Below are 22059 nucleotides of genomic sequence, written 5' to 3'. Positions count from 1 at the left end.
CAGAGACAGAGAGAGAGAGAGAGAGAGAGAGAGATGTGCATCTTGAGCATTCTAACTAAGGTGTTGCTTTTAAAGAAATGTGGTGGCCTGTGGCCTGAAATTCTTATTTACCACAGCCAATATTTTTCCTTGCTCTCTTCCTTCCTTCTGGATAAATCTCTCGTCTGTCCCTCAACTTTATGGAAGTGCAATGCTAAATCACTGGAGTTGCTCTTTTATCAGTCCACTTATTTTAAGTTACGTATGCTCAAGCTGGTGTTGCAGCTATTGCATGTCGCACGTCACCAGCGTCCGGTGAGAGAGACGCTGCGAGCTGAATAACTGAACGGCTTACCCTGGCTCTGCCCTCCTGCTTCACAGTCCTGAGCCAGTCAAAGGGCGTCCTGCCCTCCCAGTCGTGAAACCTCAGATCTCCTCCAGCATCTAGCAAGCCGCTAACCATTGAAGGGCTACAGGAGAGTATGCCCGCGTGAACCGGGGTGCTCCGGTCCATACAGCGACTAGAAGAGAGTCGATAATGTAATCAATATGCTATGTTGTAAAACTGTGACAGAGACATTGTTTTGCAAGTCCCAACTAAGTCTTGGCTGGGAAGTTCCGGGTCAAGTTCTAAGCAAACATCTGTCCCTTCCGCTTGCGCAAAGGGCTCGTGTTGGATGTATTCAAAGTATGTCCGTAGAAATATGAAGAGTTAATACGGCGCACTTTTACACGACATCACCTTGAATCTTTGGGTTTGTGGCGGAATTTAGTCATTCCAGGCCAGAGGCCTAAAGTTTGAGTCAAGACACAAGTCATTGGTGTTAAAGTCTAAATCATTCTATCAGCGCGACCAGGACTTTAGAGGTAAGCTTTATGAGAATACATGAGCTACAAGTATCCTTAGAGTGAGTGCCAGGCCCAGACTTACTGGTTGGGGTCAGCCCCGTGACGCAGGAGCAGCTCCGTCACCTTTGCTCGGCCCGACAGGGCGGCACGGAACAGTGGAGTCTGACCCAAGTGATTCACACAGTCCACATCAACACCTGGAACACATCAGGAAACACGGAGCGCAAGCGTCTCTTTATGTCAAGCACTGGGTGTCTGACTTAAGACTAGTATTGGATTCATCTTTATGCATGATGCCAACCTGGACGTATTACTGGTACAATTATAAACAATACTGGTGCTATTACAGCAACCACGTGACATACCCTGATTCAGAAGTTTCTCCAACTTGGTGAGGTTTCCCATCAAAGTGTATTTGTGCAGTTGAGCGTGTACACCTCCAGTGGTAACAACACCCACATGCACAGGGCAGGGGAATGGCAGCGTGCTCATCCTGTTTCTGGTCGACCCAGCTGACAGTTGCAGTGAAGTCAGACTTGTTGAAGCCCGTTTGACCTTATGGATGAACACCTAACATGTTTGGTGCAGGTCAAACACCAGTGATCTATGTAATTATGCAAAATAATTCAGCCTAGCACCTTTGCCTCTCAGCAAGAAGGGAATAATATATAACCCTTTCTAACTAGTATTAAGAATTAGTACTTTTACTTAATACATTTAGAATTCACCCCTTTATTCGTTCGTTTTATAATTTATTTCTAACGTTAATGTTACTTGTGACATCATCTCTCTGTGAGTTGTTCTGTAAAATCTAACATACAAAGTTCCCATATAATGTATTAGAATGCAAGACTTCACCTTGCGTAACTTTAAAAATTCTTCTTCTTTTTTTCAGTTTATAACTTATCACTAGTTCTCCTTAAGACATTTCTCTTTATCCATATCATATGGCAAATTAGCAAAACTGCTAATAAAATGCTAGCTTACATTAACTATTTTTTGATAAAACGTTAGCTTCTAAAAAGAACACCCATAAAATAAATAGCTCCTAAAAACACTCAAAGTGTATCCATATAGATGCCTGATCAATATTGAGTAGTAAAACTCAGACTTACATACAGGTAACAGATGAGTTCAGTTTCTTATAGCACCAGCTAAGCTGTGCCTTATGGTGGCGGAGGGACCGGGTATCTGACCCGCCTCTCATGCCTCTCAGCCAATCAAAGAGTCACCTTGACTGTTAGCTGGTCCATCCATGCTAACACTCTTTTCATACATTACTTCAGTGGCCAATTGCAGTGTTAAAAGAGCAAACAGAAACTCAGCCAAATTTAAAATAACACGGTATGATATAAATATTTAAATAAATAAAAATGTTGTGTTGAGGTAAGGTTTGTGTTTTATCGGCCTATATTTTTTTCAAAAAGTTCAAAAATACTGGGGAATAATATTCCCTCCTTTCTTTTTAATATCCTGCCTGAAAAAAACGTAATGACGTTGACCTCCGCCATCTTGTTTGTAGCTAGCCCAAGAGCACTGGCACACACTCCAACATAGGTGGCGGTAATGCGCCTTAACGCTTGTTACTCTACCCGCTGTTAAATAGAGAGACGAAGAGTCGTAGCAGCCAGTTTGACGTTACAGTCAGCAGTCATGTTGTGACCGCTGTGAACAACATCAACATAACATACATGGCGAGAAGAACGGTCACGATGTCCCCCCTTTGTGTTGGCCGGTTAAGATGTTAATAACGGTGTGCTACGTCTATCTTTGGGTGCGCTTTCACAAGTGCTACTCGGTTTTGATACGAAACAGCCTGTCCCGACTGAGCAGCGGCAGCTTCAGCTTCAGCTTCGGAGTCTGCTCTAGCTCGGCCTCAGCACCGGCCACAGCGTCGCCGACCGGGTGCCACACAGCTGCGCACCGGCAGCCCGGTCCGCTTCCAGCCGAGGACAACGTTTTCCTCCAGCTGGGAGACAAGGCCGTCTATGTCACGGAGCCTCAGGTTAGATGCTTGAGCTAGCTTTAAAATGGCATGATATCGCACAGCAGTCTGTGTTGACTGGATCCGGCTGGGCCTGTCACCGCCTTGTTTACATTTTGTCGTTCAGCTCTAGAGCTACTTAAATTAAGGAAATTGAATGAAAAAGGAAAACAAATCAGCAGTGTTTGGTTGGTAACTTACTGTAAACAGAACCAGGTTTACATACATAGCCCTAAATCACAAAAACTAAGATTTACAGACCCAAGTCAGACTTAACTCAGGAGGAGTCCTCATTTTTTAGACTAATCTTGGACTTTTGACTTGCTTGAGACTTCACTGCTTGAAGACCTAACTTGATATGAGCCTGGATGTCACTGTGTCACTGTCTACATGCCTTGATGTCATTCTGTGCCTTTTATAGTCAAATCATTTTAGAAGCCTCCCCCGTCACTAACTACTAATCACTGTGTAACAGCCTGGTAGTGTTTGGAGTTATTCTTCTCTGTGCTGTCCCCAGGCGTGCGACGACCTCAGCAAATGGACCGTGCTGTTGGGGTCCTCTCTGGTTTGCGGTCCGCGAATAGAGAGCATTTCATTCATCATAGAAGCTGCAGGACACAGAGTGGGCTACCATTCTCCTCACACGTCCAATAAGAAAGTAGGCACCACACATTGTCTAACAAGTAGTATCCTCAAGAGCACCGTTCTAATTTAGTAAATCTGATTTATTTTTGCCCCAACACCCAACTTCATTAAACCCAAATCACATGAATCTATAGTTCATATCTGTTGTATTCTATGTCAATTTTTTCAGATTTAATTCATAGCTGTTATCTACATATAAGCTTGTATAAATAAAATTGTTTAGATAAACTGTGTGTAAGGAAAACAGGCAGATGTACCTTTGCTCAGTAACACAGTAGCACTGTGTGTATTACCTGTTTAGGTTATTGTAAATGGTTTATACTGTCTACCAAGGAAAGAGTCTGTAACATCCTGAGAGTTAACTTTAAGACAATAAGTTAAGACCAGCTTTTACCTTTTCAAAAATCAGATTGCATTTAGCATCCTCTGGTGGCCAATCGCTTCCAGAATCAAAAATACATACTGATACAGCTCTGTTGATCTAGTCATTTATTAATCACACTGAAAACCACCAATCGGTGAAATGCCATCAAACCTAGCAGAACTGTTGGATGTTCACATATGAACAGGCCTTCCATATTTGGTTGGATGATGCATTGCAGAGTTATGACAGTGCTGTATTAACTGCCCACATGGTGGTGTTAACATGCATATGTTGAGCATATGCAGAGGGGGAACCGGTGTGCCAAATTAAAAGAGCAGGCAGGGCAACCTCTGACTGGACTGGTGTTGATCGTCATGAAGCTCTGGTAGCTCTGTGTAACTGGAGGCGCTTCCACCTGACAGAACATATGATCTCCATGCATCCGCTGCCTGCTTTCCTACAGAGCATGGTTAAGTGATGCCATTTATTTATTTTCATCAACTCCGTACGTTTTTTTTTCTTTAGCATGCTGGGTTTTTATTTTCATTTTTATAAACCACTAACCGCATGCTGTGCTCGTGAGGCATTTGGTTGCACTTCCCCGCAGGGCTTCTCTTCTTTTGATGCGCTCCCTCTCTCCTCCACTTTTCTGTTTCTCCTTTCTTTCTCCAGTGCTGTCCATTTGTCTTCACACCGCTCGGCCTTGTGCGCTCCACGCACTGACTGGATGTTGTGTTTCTGCCCTGCCATGTTTTCACTTTGATTTACTCATTTCACTTTGCATTTCTAACGCTGTCAGTAGCCGGTAGCTATACCTGCTCTATTAATCTGTGTACATTTGTGTTTATTTCACACAAGTGGCTTCCTGATTATAGTATTTTAGAGTGTTCAAATGTATTTCTTAGTATGGTTAAATATATGCATATATAACTTATTTATAGTATTCTTTTTCTTTCTATTTTCTAATTTTCCAAACTGCCACTGTGAGAAAACCTCTGCACACCATCCTAATGTATGCTTAGCGACTGAGAGTGTTTGGGGTAAACATCAAGTTAGTGTGGGAAGCGTCATCAGTAACTCTGTTCTCCTCTGAGGTACGACTTTTTCATACTTTCTCCTAGAAGCAGCTCCCCGCAGCTAGACAATGTGAGATTGTGGACCGCGGTGCGAGAGCTCCAACAAAGGAGGAAACTTTTAGATGAGCAGAAATCTATTTCACACACTTGGCTCGTTTTAAATGTAATAATCCTCGGACAAAATGTTTCTACCCTTTTGTTACAGTTTCCTATTTGAAGTTGGCATTTCCTTCAGTGAACCTCTTCCACTGTTTCTTGTTGAAACAATATCGTACAATACTAATTTTAGTGTATTAACCTGTTAAACTACAATGGTGCACCATTACTACATACTGTATGCCTTTATTATATTAGTATATACACAGAGTTGCCACTAGTTGCTAGCTACAATATTTCATTAGTATTACTTACAGTATAATTCAGATTATTGATCTTCAAATTATTTATTCATCTTTTGTGGGTTTGACAATTGCATCGAAAGAAATGTTACTTTAGTTAAGTAGTAACTTTTAGTTGCTCATGGTTTAGCAAACAGCTCCCATGCATTTCCGCATCAGTGTTATTTCTTTAACATGTAGCCGCCTGGTTGCTCTGCCCAGAGTCCGTCTCTGATGAACTCTAGTGGATCGGTCCTGGGTGTCAGCTAACCGGTGATGTGTGTTGTGTGCAGGTGCTGAAGTGGTCTGACTACTGCCTCCCTCTGGCCCGCTGTCCCGGCCAGCCCTTCAGGGCCGTGGCTCAGGCCAGCGTGGACAACTTCAGCCGGCTGGGGGTGGCTTTCATCGAAGATCGCCTTCAGCTGGACAATGGACTTAGGCCATCAAAGATAATCCGTATGTCGCCTTCAGTTCATTTTCATATTTCCCCTTTTCATATCACTGCCTCAGAACACCTTACTGATGCGGCAATATATCTCTTTCAATACTTATTTCTTTTAATGAGCTGTGCATCCTCCCTTTTGTAAAGTCACGGTTTAATAAACCAGAATATGGCTTGAGCACATTTCTAATAAATTGCACTGTATGTGCATTGTTCATCCTCATTCATACACTAGATGTCGGCTACATTTTGTGATATTATTTTTGGTAACCTCTGAAACTATATTTTACCATTTCTGTTTGTTACATCTTAACATTACACTTACACGTTTACATCTTACATCTTACATTTATCATATCATCATAATCTTTGAGCGGACCCTTTGGCTGTGAACAGAAACCGCTATTCAGCAATTTATGCTCGTTTTAATTGACTTCAAGATTTACATATTTTCAGAATCAGAACTGTTTATTGCCAAGTACGTTACACATACAATGAATTTGACTCTGTGAATGGTGCATAACAATAAACAATAATAACATCGTAACTGTTAATATATCTATTATTACTGAATATTTAAGCCATGAAGTGTATTAGTTTAAATACATTTAAATAAAATGTAAGAGCAGCAAATACAGACACCTTTTTTTTTGCATTGTAAACTTAAAAAACTACACATTCAATATATTCACCCTCACTACCTGCTCAGCACCAAACTACAAACCGACACAGTTAGCTGGTGAACATGGTGGAGCTTCTAGCAACTGCAGAGACAGACATTTTCAGGAGTCGATGGAAACTTGAAACTTTCTTTCATCGTGACTGCAAATAAGTGCGAAAGCTATCTGCTGGAAAAATAGACAACGCGTTTCGACTTTGTGTCTTGGCTTAGCTTGTAAACTTAAATACATGTATTATATATATATTTATTTTTACTAAATTTAAGTCACCAGATTGCTCTGATGTTTTGCTAAATTGTTATGACCTTCCCGTAGCTGTCCTCCTCAAAGAATCCGCCCTCAGCGAGCTGCTGGAGAAGCAGTGTCCAAAGACCGAGACACCTCCATGTCTCTGCGACGCCCGGGCTGGACAGGGCGTTGCTGAGCCTTCGCGCCATCACCTGCCAGCCGACCGCCAGCACCCGACGTGCCGCAAAGGCAGCCTCCTCCTCACCCCGGAGGTCAGGAGGAGGTTGGAGGAGCGGCGAGGGTCGGAGCCGCTCTGCGGCACTAAGGACCCAGGACCCATTTGCGACTCGGAGGACCGCTCCTTGGGGAACCATCACCACATGGAGGGCCACAGACACCACCTCCATCTGTCCAGCTGCAACGAGTGCTTGGAGCTAGAGAACAGCACCATCCTCTCAGTGAAGTACGCGTCGGCTGAGAACATTCCAGACCTTCCCGATGATAACTCAGCAGGGCTGGACAGTGGAGCTGAGACCCTGGATGACGTCCACGATGCCAAAGGGTTTTCTGGGCAGAGCGGTGGACTGGACTGTAATATCAAGCCGCCAAATGTTCTGCTGTACACTGGCGGCTGCCAGGAGCGTTTTCAGTATGTCCGGCAGATTTTATCAGAGTGTATCAACATGGAAGACAATGTAATATATTCCCTCCAACCACAGCAGGCTCTGAGCGACCCTTGGCTGGACAATGCCAAGCTCCTCATCCTGGCAGAGAAGGAACCCCTGACCCCCCAGCTTCAGACCCGTTTTCTCACCTACCTTAGTCAGGGGGGCAGGGTGCTGGGGCTGGCCTCCACCCTGTGCCCGGCGGGCCTCTGCCTGGAGGCCAGGGAGGAGCGACGCAGTCGGGTCGGCAGGCTGAGCTTCACCAGGGAGGACAGCACGGAGCTGGAGCTGAGCGTGTTGTCGAGTGGGAAGGTCTACGTCAGGGACACGCAGGGAGGAGGGGAAGTGGAGCTCTGGGGGGAGCTGAAGGGGGACGCGCCCCATCAGAGGGACATGGTTGTAGTCAGGGTGACCCACGGAGAGGACGGCGGGGAGGCTGTCCTCTGCCAGGTAAAGACACATGACATCGCTAAAGGGGATGATTGCAGTGGTTTAAAGGGCTGAGTCTTTGAAGAGTCTTATTCGTCTCATACTCAAACAGCTCAGTGGACACTTATTCTTTTAGGGAGACCTGCTCATTTTTTTTATTGCAATCCAAAACAACAGCTTTGCCATGTATTCTACCATTATGAAGATTGTGATGTTTAGTTTTGATTGACACTTCCAGAGAGGTAAATGTGTGGTTGTAGTTGGCAGTGGTGATGCACTGGACTGCATGAGAGGGGACAAATGTTAAAAACATATTTCAATATAATGCGGTCAAGTACAACTAACAATTTCACCTCAGTCATGAACATTATTATCAGAACATCCTGTAAGACGGTGCCTGATATTCCTCCAGGAGTCCTGGGTATCATCCAGCAACCCACGTTCAGATATGACCGTCACCAGAGTTAATGTTGTCCGGCGTTGGCTATGAGGCTTGCCGCTGCTGTTGAGGTGGATTGGAACATAACTCAGTCACCTCTGTCCTCACTGCAGCTCCTCGTATTGTCCTTTGCTTTCAAGCTGTATCGATTAGTCGGAAAATGGAAAACTATTTAGACTATTGATCAAAACAAATATAACAACTCAAACGTGGTAAAGAAAAAGTCAAAATACTCTGGTTGCAGCTTCTTAGATCTAAGTATGTTCTGCTCTCTTACAGTAACGTTTTACAGACCCAGCAACTAATCGAAAATAATCCACAACAAAAAGAATTGAGTCGTAGTCCTACTTAATTTATATTTCTATATGATGAAGAAGACTGCAATTTCTGAGATGTATTGTGAGGATATGTCTAAATTGCTGTTTGTTGAAATGCATTTTGATATTTGCAATAGCAAAATACTTTTTGGGACAGTCTGTTAGGGAAGTCGAAGTATCTCAAAGCTTGTCAGACATGCTTTGTGTTCCCCTGTCTGCAGGCCCACCTGGAAATTGCTCCCGACCCCCAGAATTTGACGGCCAAAGGTTTTGATGAACTGAAGGTCAGCAACGCGCTGCGTTATGAAGTCTTGACGGAGATCCTCACCTCTCTGGGCCTCAGCTGCGAGCTAAACCAGACTCCAGCTCCAAGCCCAGTCCACCTGCTGGCCACGTCTCAGGTAAGACCCCCGCTGCTCGCCATCGGTACGTTAAGATACGGTTGTGTCCAGACCAACAGAGTTTGTCCACATAACAAGGCCCGTTATTCTCTGCAACATCAAGTACCAATACAAGAGTAGAAAAAACTGTTTTGTGTGTCTATGGTCTATCAGTGTTTTCAGCAATGTAAAAACACAGTTAAGTCTATGTCTATTCATCCATCATCATCATCATCATCATTCATTCATACGTACACACACACACACACACACATACACACACACACACACACACACACACACACACAAAGCAAGCACCAGATTTTTTTTGTTAAAGTTAATTGTATGAGCAGCAGCACAGATACCCGGCGTACTACGCATGTGGAAACAATTTGGCGTCCTTAATGTATGCAAATGTCTGAGCATATATGCAGCTGGCCCACAGAAGGTCTGTGTACAGAGGGCCAGTACAAACAGGGCAGTAATCAGTCTTTGATCAGCCATCGCAGTGACTGGCTGTGTGGCGAGTGACACTCGGTTTGGGTACCATACGGTTTGATTTTTGGAAAAACATTTCAGTTTGCTTTATCATGAAGATATGTCTAATGACTGCAGTCAGATTAATAAAAAGCTCAAAGAAAAGATTTGGAATGTTTGAACAATTGTCATTTCAAATGTGTAGGTATAATATATAGCAAATCTGAATTCTATATAAATCTAGATTTTTTTTAAGGTGTCTAAAATACGTCCACCGCAGTACATTGTACCTCATACAACCTCAAAACATCCAAACTATCCCTTTAAAATAGCCCAAAAAACACACTGCACTGATAATAACCATAAAAGGTGCATGTCCACTGGAGATTTTAAGTTTCCACATCACTTCATCACATCATGTTGGACTGCGATTTGCCTCCAAAATAGTGTCACAAAATCAACAACGAAAAAAACAACAAACTCTGCACAGACATCATTCTGCACAGCGAAGGCCCAATTAATTTAAAGCAAAACAATATACCAAAACAATCAACACAGATTTGTCCTTATTTACATTTTATTTAAATATTTGTGCAGATGTGTAAGAAAAGGACAAGAATAGCAGCATTACTTTTGCCCTTTTGTCTCAGGAGATTGAGGGCGTTTGTCAGGAACGGTGTGGTCATCATGAAGAATCGCAATATGTTTTTACTTTTAGTACGTACTGCAGCTGCCCTTACAAAGTACATACTATTGCATGCAGTATGCATTCCATTGGGACATAAACATTGCTCCTTGATCTTTATCCCTCTTGCTCATACATCCACTGAGAATTGTAGGTCAGAATAGTGGGGAAAAGCATCCTGGTACTTTTTGGCATACTGAATTTGACAAACTATGTATTGGGACAAACTAAATCTTTTTCTGGCATACTAAATAGTAAGATAGTGTGGGTGTTGAAACGCACAATGCGTTTTGGTGTTGCATGTCCTCAAGACGAACCACTAGGGGGAGTCAGAGCTCCGGGGTTGCTGAGAAACAGAAATCAAGAACCTGGTCACATTTTCTAATGTGACCTTTAGTTCCACTGGCTGGTATCATTGAAGTGAGATGTCCTACTTGGTCACTCCCTTAAAAACACTAGAAATAGTATTACATTAATATTGGCAGTAGTTGCTTTAGTATTGTAGTCGTTTTGGTCTTCATTGCTGTATATTTGGATTGCTGTGTGACCTTTAACCCTGCTGCCCCAGCCACTCCCCCCACAGTCCCAACAAGAAGCAGGCTTATGGAAATTGGGGGCTGCAGAATCGTTTCCAGATTGTTGTGGAGGAGAGATGTGAACCTCAACATGTCTGTAGAGCGGCCTCCCTGCTCTTGGTGCACTACGTTGCATCGGTTCCAGTAGCTTCTATTCAGTCCTACGGTTGTTTTTGTGCCCTGGTGTTTTGGTCCTAAGTCTGAGCGGTGGAGGTTTCCATTTGCGCTTGTTGTCAGGCATTGCTGCCCGCTCTCAACAGGTTGGAAGTTCTTCCCTGAATAAGTAGAATTTCACAGATTTCTTCCCATTCCTGGGCCAAATATTAGTAATATTCTCACCAGGACTTTGAAATTGACGTATTTGGAGCACAGAAATCAAACCACTGTTATTTATCTGTTTTGGCAGACAGACATCACCTCCTCTCTGTGTCACATATTACATCCTTTCAACAAGCGTAAGTGGTAGAACCTGAACAATACATTGGTGTGGGTAACATTATCCGCCAATATCGATACACTTATATTGATACTATGTTTTGTGATACTAAGAAGATTCTCAAAAATATGGTCAATTTTTAATTAATGATTTAAAAATGGATATAATGCATGTTATGTGTTTGTAACACTGTCTGTTTATATTTTTTATTTACTTAATTTATTACTTCAAGAATACCTTTTTTCTCAGACTTTATGCATAATGGTGGTCTGTTCTTTATACTTTGACAGTTTTTCTAAAATTAGATTTAAAAGATCACATATCTTAACATATGCTTAATGTAGCGCACTATATCACAATATATTTAATCATAATATCACTATCATGATTGCCAGATTCTGGCCAATACACAGCCCTACTTTTTTATCTCTCTCTCTCTCTATTTATCTGTGTGTGTGTGTATATATCTATATAGATATATACACACATTACACATTACGCCAATTATTACTATCGATGTATACATATCTGCTGATAAGTAACGAGAAATGTCAAAAATGTACCAAAAAAGACACTTGTCTACAGATGTATAAATACGGCAGATGATAAGAATTAAATCATATACACTATCTACAGGCATAATTGTGCATAAATCTCACTTGGGTCATTTTACCAGTGTCTCTCCACAACTCGAAAGAAACAAATGGGTTGTGTAGTTTTAAACCTGTGTGGGGCCAGGGTAACAGTCACTACATCATGCCACTGCAACAGCTGTAAGGTTGACACACTTGTTGTAGTCAGTGTAGTAGCAGGACTCTTTGCAGGTGATGAAAAGTCTCTCCAGCACACACTAATTCATTCAGTGTGGTGGTGATCAGTGTGACTGACTTCCACCGCTGCTCAGTGGGTGTTCCTGTTCTCCGCCATGAGGTGGAAAATCACCATTTCCCTCCGTATGGAAATGAAGTGGGCTCTTGAGTTAAATAGAATCAGGACAGGCATGGATTTGCCTTTATATTATAGAATTCATTCAGAAGTGCTGAGGCCTATTGTGTGTCAAAGTTGTCAGATGTTATTTTCTTTATTTACAGTCATCAATAGAGTGTGAAAGTTGGGTGAGCATTCCAATGGAAGCCCAGTATTTATGTTAACTAATGTGTAGGCCTATCATTAATTAGGCCCTGCAGTGGGTGTTAGGCTGTCATATATCTAATGGGACCGCTGACAGCCGACACCCATCTCTCACCCTGACCTAACTAACCTTTGAGCTGGCTTTAACTCCTACTCGCACCCAAGCAAAGAGCAGACACTCAGCAGTCCTATACATCTACATTATAGGTGTTTAGGCTAAGCTACCACGGCACGCTCAGTTGTCCAGCCAACACTTTATCTAGCGCCACTAGTCTTACAAGTAGTGACTAGTTATATGAGAACAAATGTCACACCATTCTCTGACCTTTTCAAGCATCCTTGATCCCTATGCTAAGTGAGAAAGCTAACATTAACCAACGGGACTACGCCGCTGTGAGACTACTTTGCCGGGAGGAGAGCGGACGGGAGCTACGGAGAGGACAGCTGGCTAGTTATCTAGCAAGCTAGCTTGTCCATCTCCAGAGCTGGCTAGCTAGATAGCTAGCTTGTCCATCTCCAGAGCTGGTTAGCTAGATAGCTAGCAAGCTAGCTTGTCCATCTCCAGAGCTGGCTAGCTAGGTGGCGACTGTGGCTAAGTGGAGAGCAGGGCCGTCCTTCAATCAGAGGGATTGAAGGATGGTCGCATGTCGATGTGTCCTTGAGCAACACACTTAATCCCAAAATTGCTCCTGTAGCTGTGTAGCCTATGGTGTGTGAGTCGCTTTGGATAAAAGCTTCTGCTAAATGACTGTATTGTAATGTTACCTAGCTAGCTTGTCTATCTCTAAAGCTGGCTAGTTAGCTAACTAGTCTCCTGAGCTCATTCCTGCTCTTCTCCCGGCAAAGTAGTCTCCTAGCGTCAAGAAGTGAGGGACCGTCAGCCACCACCCTGCTGTTGGGGTGATTTTCTTTAACCAGTGTAAAGTTAGCATGGAAGTGACCATGGTGGTCACAGTTCATCATCTCAAATATATGTGATATCGACTCTGGCACTCAATAACATTGAGTGTTATTGCAGGATGACATTTTCCATATCATGTTTCCAGAAATCATGACCCGGTTACTGAAGATAGTCCACGGACCTCGTTGTGAGCAGTTTCATGTTGGGACTATGATTGAAGGAAAATAGTTCCTACATTAAACTGCGCACAATGAGGTCTGTAAGTTGTAAACGATGCAAATTATGTAAAGGAAAAAAAACGTTACATAACATAAATACCATCTCTTGTCCATATCCTGAGCTGGCTAGTTACCTAGCTAGCTAGCTTGTAACTAGCTGGGATTCAATGTAGGATTTTGAAACAGCTTCACATGACATCATCTTTTAACAAAATGTGTGTTCGGATAGTATTTATCTGCCTGAAGTAATTACTATATACCCTTAAAAATTGTGTTTTGCTCTGATGCTTTTCCTTCCCTGGCATGTTTAAATTCTGCCAGCTGGAGGCCTTCTCTATTCTTTGAACTCATTTTCTGAAATTGGGACATCCCTCAACATGCCAGATTTCCATCAATTTCCGGGTCAAGTGATCGAGGATAGAGGAGTCAAGGAGGGATATTGGGATGAACCCTAAATTTAGTTGAAACAAACCTTGTCATGTTTCAGACTGGCAGACATGTGTGGCACTGGGACCAATCTGTCATGCTCAGCCATTCATGTGGCAGGGTATGTTTATCTACAATGAGTTTCTGATCCATCTGTCAGTATCATACTGAGTGCAAATCATACCCTGTTATGTCTTATGGGGATGACTTCACGTTGATGTCAAATCAAATTTAAAGGAAATCATCTTTTCTAAAGTAAAATCTAATAAGAGAGGTGAAGGAAGTACATACAATGATATATTCATCATTCTAAAGACCAGAGTAAACATTAAGACAAGTTTTGTGTGTGTAAGTACACAGGAGAGAAGTCTGATTAATAGGAAGTGACTGGAACAGAGCAGACTGGGACTGCTGCCTAATTACACCGTGTCATTGATTAGCCACACACACTGATTAACTCATTCAGCACATTTATTTCAAAAGGAAAATCCATCAAATCCAACTCTTATTTTGGCCAGCTGATTCTGGATATGAAATGTCTCTCTAAAAGCTTGGACTGGGGGACGGTGCCTGATATGACAACCCAGTCAACTAGTTAAATAAGTGTCTAAACTCGCTGCAGCTTCAGAAGATCCATAATTATTGACTGAGTAATGCCAATATTTAAGTCCCTTCATTGCCATGAACACTAAAAACAAAGACTAAGTAATAATAGTACGATCTTAACTATGTAATTACACAAAAAGATTAACGTCTTCAGTAGGAACCAACAGGCTTGTAGCTGAGAGCCACAGAGTAAGGAAATCAGAAAGTACTGACATACCTAGCCCAAGTAAAACAAAGTTTTACTGCCATATTAGTAGACCATATCTAAGAGGCTTTCAGGTGGTTTGTCCAATAACATGAAAGATGGATTTAGTTTTGTGTCTATAGAGAAATGGCTGCGATAATTCTTATAAAAGATGGTGTCATTGTCCTTCTCTGCTCCTCACAGGAGGCCAAGACCACCTTCGTGGATTGGCTGCGGACACGTGCGGATCAAAATGGCCTTCTCACATTGCCCAAGGCCTCCTTCTCCTTGGTGTCCAGTTCTGAGCTCCAGGACGGTCCTTCGCTTCCTGAGGGCTCTGTGGCCCTGGTCACCAACTCCTTAGAGTCCCAGAGCTGGCCGCAGTTCAGCATGGAGACCTACAGAGAGAACCTGAAGACCAGCCTACTGGGGCACACCCTGCTGTACGCTGAGGTCGCCACGTCCACCATGGACCTGCTACAAGGGTAACACATGCTCCTATGAGCCTGCTTAATGTTGGGAATGTGCACTTAGGCTGGCAGCTGTGTATTTTCACGGGCAAAATGGCGGCTTTGTGGCCGAATGGACATGCAACACTTGGTTTTTGATTGCTGCAATGTGCACGGGCTAACCAGCTGTAGCCTTACATGGCGCCTTTCATCACTCTAAAGCACAGTTCCCTGCAACTAGTCAAATAAACTAGTTGGCTTTCTTGCAATTGTTACACTTGATTGTTCAGAGCCTCCCAAAAGTCCAGATGAAATTAAATATATCATATGCTCACAAGATGCAGTATGGATCTTGTGAGTTGTCGACTGGGATAATAATTCACACCGTGATTCTGGCACCAACCTCAGACACACACATTCTCCACACATTCACTAAAGGCAAAGAATTACTGTCAATGCCAGGAACATGTCTTTTAGTTTTATAACCACACACAAAAAAAGGCTGAGAAAAAAAACTTCAAAAAACAGCCAAGTGTCTTCAGTGTTGGTCAATTGCTTTTCCATAATTAAAGTATATATAGTTTTGTGCACTTTTGGAGTTTTTTGGAGTTTGCACCTTATGTTTCCTCAAAACCCTGACTGGACGTGTGTTGATCATCATGACGCTCTGGTAGCTCTGAGCCTTGATTTAAATATTATTTCCATGCGAATCCATCTCCTACTTTGTGTAGATTACTTATATTTGTTTTTTAAATCAGTCAGTAAAGGTCGCCATGTACGCCTTTCTCTTCATTTTCTCCTGTTCCATCCATTTGTTCAGACCTCACTGCTCGGCAGTCGGCTGAAGTGTGTGTGCGACCAATCACGTGTGGTGAAGCATTCCTTTTAAACCACATGTGAGTTTTAAGTTAGTGCATTATCGTTTCTCTCGTATGCTCTGTACGTGTGTCGGGCTGCTCTGCGTATCTTTACAGTTGTGAAAGAGCTCTTCATGTGGAAAAGCCATCTGCAAAAATGTGGATTGGGATAGTTTTGATTATTTATTCATTTTTATCCTTATCCTTATCCTTATCTAAACAGGAATCTTGCGTGAGTGTAACATTTCTAACTTGAAAGAGATCTATGAATACTTGAATATGATTCATTTTTCCATTAGTTTAGAACTAAACCTGAACGGCCTGCCAGTGCTGAGGGGCAACAGTTTGATCAATGTAAGTTCAGTGTTGATATGCTCGGTGACATTATGATATCCACTAAATATACTCGTCACACTGCAGACAGTGCAGTGTTTTATTGACAATCTTCATGAAAAAGATTTGTGCTGAATCCAAACAGATTTTGAATAAATTAACAAATAAACCCTCCTGCGCAGGAAACCACCAACCTCCCAGTCTGAGATATTCAGTCACACATGCACGAACACTCGCATGTTAAGTGTGTTTGAAGCAGCAAAGGGTTGTGCACGTACTGTACATGTGTTGATGGGGGGAAAAAAAGAATGGCGGCAGATGAATGTACGTGTGTGAGGTGTGGCATTCCAGCCTGCAAAGAACGTGCACGGACGTGTGTATGTGGTAGTGAGATGACTCTTTTCTTCCCCACACACACACACACACACACAGACACACACACACACACACACACACACACACACCAGCACCTTAACCCAGTGTTGTAGTACTTAAGATCGATCTTGGTCTTAAGACCCCTTTTTGAAGGTCTGTCTCTTCTCTGAATCGACAGCATTTTGACTTGTTCTCGTCTTGTTTTCAGAGAAAGAGGACTCTGGATTTTATTGCAAGACGGGTCAAGACCACGACCGAGGAGAAATCACTGAACTCTATTACAACTACATTGTCTAATTCATTTGTTCAATCAGCACGGTGATTGCTCATAGAAAAACAAAGAAACATTCACGCGTTTAAAATTCACCTCTGCAGTGCCTTTTGAGTATTTTATCAAGACTTTTCTCGTGCTTCACTTCTACATACACACACATACAGTTTGTATGTGGATCTTTCAGATCAGTGCGAGGTTTGCCTATATGGTTTGCATGTTCCACATTCTATCTGAAAGTGTGTCATACAGTGTGGGACTCGCACTGGTCCGGTCTTGATTGGTCCCAACCCGTGAAAGTCTTGGTCTCGGTCTTGGTACACTCTGGTCTCGGCTATTCCTTAATCTCTGTTTATGTGGTATTGAATGCAACACTGCCTTTAACCTCCACCATCAAAATAATAAATGAGGAGCGGCATATTGCATGTCTAAAACACAATTTAAATGAGTTCAGTCAGCCAACTATACTGATACTATGAAATTTGAAATAACCTCGACAATGCCAACTTCCCTCTCAATAGAAGGTAGACTGAGCCTACAGGTGGAGGGGGGGCCTTTTGATCAGCTGTGTCAACACACAGCAGCAGTGGCACCGGTGGGCCTAGTAGCAGGCAGCAGCATAGCTTTCAGGTGAGCCGTGTGGCTTCAAGAAGGCAACCAAAGAGTGATTAAAAGGCTGCGTTGAATGAGACAGACAATGATGAAAAACAATGGAGCAGTTTGAGATGCTCAGTCACGAAATTGAAGTTCACACCAGCCAAGGAAAGAAAAGACAGCGATACGGCGTGTGTGTGTGTGCGTGTGCGCGTGTGTGAGAGAGAGAGAGAGAGAGAGAGAGAGAGAGAGAGAGAGAGAGAGAGAGAGAGAGAGAGAGAGAGAGAGAGAGAGAGAGAGAGAGAGAGAGAGAGAGAGAGAGAGAGAGAGAGAGAGAGACGTGCTGGAACGAATTTAATACCTAAGTGACCTCACTGCAGCGAAGGCAAGTTGCACCTAATAGACTTCTTTGTCTGCGTCCACATGAGCAAGAGTGGCTGTTGAGCGGGTCGATCAGGCTGCAGGTGGGAGCAATTAAAACTGTCATAAAGTTTGAAAAATGGACGGCGGAGCCGCAGTGAGCTGATTGGAACAGACAATGTTGTCATTAAGGTTATACAAAAACTAATGCAGGGTGAGCGAGCGGGCCGCGCAACCCCAGACCCGCTGCTGCAGTTTGATTTCACCGCTAACGTCTGAGTTTCCAGATGTCCCCCCGGTGCAGCCTTGATTAATGTTATTATTAAGGAATGTCTGTTTTATTTCTTCGAGCGTTGGTGTTTATTAAGCGTTCAGTGTGATACTGAATACTTTCAGAGAGAATCGGCCTCGTAGGCCTGACAGTTGTAAACGGTTTTAGAGGGACGCTAACGGAGAGTTTTAGCTCGGTGCCCACCGATGCTTCGTTTCTGTTGGACAACATTTTTTTTCAGTTTTTAATGTATTAATTAATGGAAACCTGCATTGTAGGATTTATTGTTATGGGAGTTTGAACCGTGTAAAGAACTAAAGTCGGGATATCTCAGCTTCTGATGCGCCAATTTCTACTTTTTTTTTTATCAATCTTTTGCAAGTCCCCCAACTTAATGGATGAATTCAAATGTTCGTCACAGAGAGCACAATTGAAAGAAAAAAAGTCAATAAGGCAACAGACTTAAGAGTAAAAACACCACAAAATGTAAAAGAATAAAAATAGAAATGGATAAAACAGAAAGTGTAAACCGGTTGGGTCCTCATCGTCCACAGGGAGAGAGTTCCACCGTCTGTTAGACCAGAGAGTCTCTGCATTAGCACAGCCCTGCTGCTGATAGAGGAAGCTCAGCAGTGCTTTTTGAGTCCCTGTGAGCGTTGCAGAGATGTGAAGAGTTGGGATGAGGAGACATAAATGTGAATAATCTCAGTTTGAGACACAATAGGCCTTGCAATGTTTCTCATTTGTCAGACTTTTTTATTGACAGAATGGTACATTTCTTTTATGGATAAAAGTGATTTGATTTTGTTTAAAATTATGATTTTACAAATACATCCCTACATTAGATATAAGGTCAAAATACAGCACAATACAGATGTTGGTAAATTAGTTATCGGTGCGTACGGTAAATGAATAGAATATAATTTAAATTACAGTGAACTTTTGCCTTGACACACATGTATTACCTCAGCACCACTGGATTGGACACGATGTTTCTCTCATCTTAATTGAATAAATGTAACAAGAAGAAACAGATTTTATTTGTTAATCTAAAGGAATATTAAAAGATGAAGTAAAAAATAGCCTCTCCATCTCTACACTTTTATTCACAATTTTCTAAGAAGATGTTTTAAAACTTGCAAGAAAGCTCTTGTGTGAGTATATATGAATTCATCACAATCAAAACACTCACACAGCAGAGTGCTGCAGGAACGAGTCCAAAACAGGAAATGAGTCAGCGTTTTTGCATTTCCTGTTGCCTGTCTCAAAGTCAATGGCGTGAAGTCATGTGACCGCGGTGTAGTTCGTTAATATAAACGTTAACTTTTTAGCTCCGCCGATCGTGTTTATGCTTCAAAAATCGTGAAAGTGATTTCTGAAGATTATCTTGCTGAACAATATAATATAATATATTAAACGTAAGTATACGAATTATAACTAACTATAATAAATGTTTGTTTGTCGCAGAGCTTATTTTATGCAATAATCCAAAATCCTCTTTTTGTGGAGGGAACCAGTCATCCCTGCAGCACTCTATATCAGAGATGTTAGAAATACATCAAATACAATACAAATATATTGTGTTATATTATGTTAGAATGATTTAAAAATAGATAAGTTACAACCAGCTCATTTGTGTACAATGTTAAAACATGTAAACTGCTGAGTCAATGGTTCCAGAGGGTGAAAGCCCTTCACTTGTCTTCGGCATTCCACTGACTTCAAGCACACATATTCCTACTCTCTTAGATTAGAGTTAGTTGGTGGAGGTTGTTGTTCTTGATGCTGCACATGCTGATAAACGGACCTCTTATTACCGTTAAAAGTCCCGAGGACGTTAATGGAATCGTACCTCATTTGATAAATTAGCGATATATTGTTAATCAAATAAGCAAACAGTGAAACGGATGATGAATTCCAGACGAGTCAGTTATTCGAGTCCTTTGAGAGGACAATGACTGTGGCTTTTCTTTATATCTGCAGTACAAATAAAGGATGAGAGGGCCTAATGGCCAGAGAGGGAATTGGTTTGAAGGCGAAGTGCCCACAGGTCAGCGCTGCCCAAAATTGAGGAGCTGATGAAAACACGGCTTTGGTGCCGTTTGAGTGCAGAGGCTGGAAGCCGAGGCTCAATGGCCGGCGGACCGCGTGTTTGTCCAGGGTATTAACGCTTTGTTTGGCAGGAGGCGGCTAATAATAGCCGGTACGGAGGCACGGGATAGTGTTCTCACAAGGTCACACCCAGCTGGAATCTCAATGCTTTTTAAAGAGCAGCTTCACGGTGACGTCTCAGTCCAACAGCTAGCACAGGGTGGACGCTACAGTGAAGACCTTTCAGTGCAGCAGGATGAATGCTTGTCTATACTTTGTTAAAAGAATGTTTTTGTCATTTCCGCTTTCTCTTGGAGAAGATGCTACACCTGTCTGTTTAATGCAGACTACAGCCAGCGGCTGGTTAGCTTAGCTTAGCACAAAGACTTTTCACAGTGGGAATTTAAAACAATGCCGTTTTTAACATATATAATACCTTCAATAACAACAGAAGTAGTCCTACAAGGTACAGTCTAACAGTCTCAACTCAAATATTATTTTTTATTTAATTTTCATTCTTTATTGATCTAATTAGTTTGAATTGACGGAAAAATCTAATTGTCTTCGAGTGTCTTTAGAACATAGGTTGTCCAAATCAAACACATTGAGTTGACAATGATGATAAATCCTCACTTTAGAGGAGCTGGACCCAGAGGATGTTTAGCACTTTAACCTCGACGATTAATCGCTCATCACAACCGCCGACGCTTCATTTGTTCTTGCCAGTTGACTAATCGATTTATCTACTAATAGTTTCGGCCCTGTTTGTGTGTGAGAGTGTGTGTCAGCAACAAGCTGTTGGTGTTTGGTTAAGGCTAGTTAACAGCGTGGAAGTGTTTATTTGTGAAACGCTGGGAGAAGAGACTACAGGGGTTTTCTAACACCACTTGGCCGCTCCAGAGAGCATAATGATTCTTTTCCTGCTCGGCTGAACTTGATCCCTGCGCCTGGAGCAACACACTTCCTACTTGTTGACTTTTTCTTGTAAGAGCTTCAGGCTCAGACATGAAAACCCAAGGGCCCACTTTTACTTTTGTGTTCTTTCCTCCCCGACCACCCCTTTTATTTTCCCCCTATGCATAAACCAAGAGAGGCAGCGATGGGTGTAAATGTAATTCTGATTATTTTCCCTTCTACTTCTGCTCATAAGAAAATTCTGTTTTCCGTGCTGTCCGCACGTTTAGACGCTATTTTTTTTACATTTGACTTTAAACACTGTCGTAATGTCACAGTCACGACCGAGAGTCGCATGAACAGAACGAGTTACCGCAGCGTAGCGCCTTCATACTCTGGAAATCTGAATAGAAAAACAACCCGAACAACGGATTCTTCTACTTAAAGCTGTTCCAGTTGTCGGGCATAAAAAAAACAACAACCCTGGCAGTCGCTGTTTGTTTTGACAAGCAATCCAATATCCAAACTGACACTGTATGGAATTAGAGTCCTGTTTCCTGTGAAAATCCAACCAAACCGCAGAACACTCATGGGGGGGTTTGGAGCAGAGAAAATGGATTCCTCATAACTGCGGCAATAGGTTCCACCATAAAAATCAAATTGGCCCAATTGACCTTGCATGCTCCACCTGCAATTATAAAAGATTGTAAGCAGATGCCTAAACGTCCCCGTTTCTTATTCTGTGGAACATATGGTGCAGTGTTTGACTTGAACTTTTCATGTCCAGTGGAAGGTATGTTCTACTCTGGAGCCCCGTGGTGGTGAGGGGGTCATGGAGTCGCATGAAGGTCTTCATTTCAGCTTCACCAAGACTACTCCAACCTGTTCGCTTTCAAAGACTATGTGTAGTGTGAGGAGGGAGTGGTTTGTCATATTTATATTACTAGTTTTATACTGATACGTACCCTCTTAAAAACTTCACATTACTTACGCTGTGAGAAAATTGTCCCTGCACGAGCTGCCTTGAAGGATCACTCTTGTTCAGTACAACGTGGATATTATTTTAAGGTG

General features: G+C 42.4%; 1 protein-coding gene across 2 annotated transcripts in view; it reads left to right on the top strand.

Annotated features, from left to right (window-relative positions):
* The first annotated feature begins 2484 nt into the window (after positions 1 to 2484).
* The window catches only part of hlcs (holocarboxylase synthetase (biotin-(proprionyl-CoA-carboxylase (ATP-hydrolysing)) ligase)), a 31961-nt gene continuing 12386 nt past the window's right edge, over positions 2485 to 22059 (top strand). The window contains exons 1-6 of one of the 2 annotated variants that reach the window (XM_079172160.1): positions 2485 to 2833; positions 3330 to 3470; positions 5568 to 5730; positions 6712 to 7739; positions 8696 to 8875; positions 14698 to 14978. In XM_079172160.1, the coding sequence (XP_079028286.1) occupies positions 2570 to 2833; positions 3330 to 3470; positions 5568 to 5730; positions 6712 to 7739; positions 8696 to 8875; positions 14698 to 14978 (2057 nt within the window). In that variant the 5' untranslated portion in view covers positions 2485 to 2569. The remainder of the gene's footprint in view (positions 2834 to 3329; positions 3471 to 5567; positions 5731 to 6711; positions 7740 to 8695; positions 8876 to 14697; positions 14979 to 22059) is intronic. The other variant, XM_079172161.1, reaches the window with a different exon arrangement.

Source organism: Pholis gunnellus, assembly GCF_910591455.1.
Source record: "Pholis gunnellus genome assembly, chromosome: 13".
Lineage (NCBI taxonomy): Eukaryota > Metazoa > Chordata > Actinopteri > Perciformes > Pholidae > Pholis > Pholis gunnellus.
This window is presented reverse-complemented; position numbering and strand designations above follow the sequence as displayed.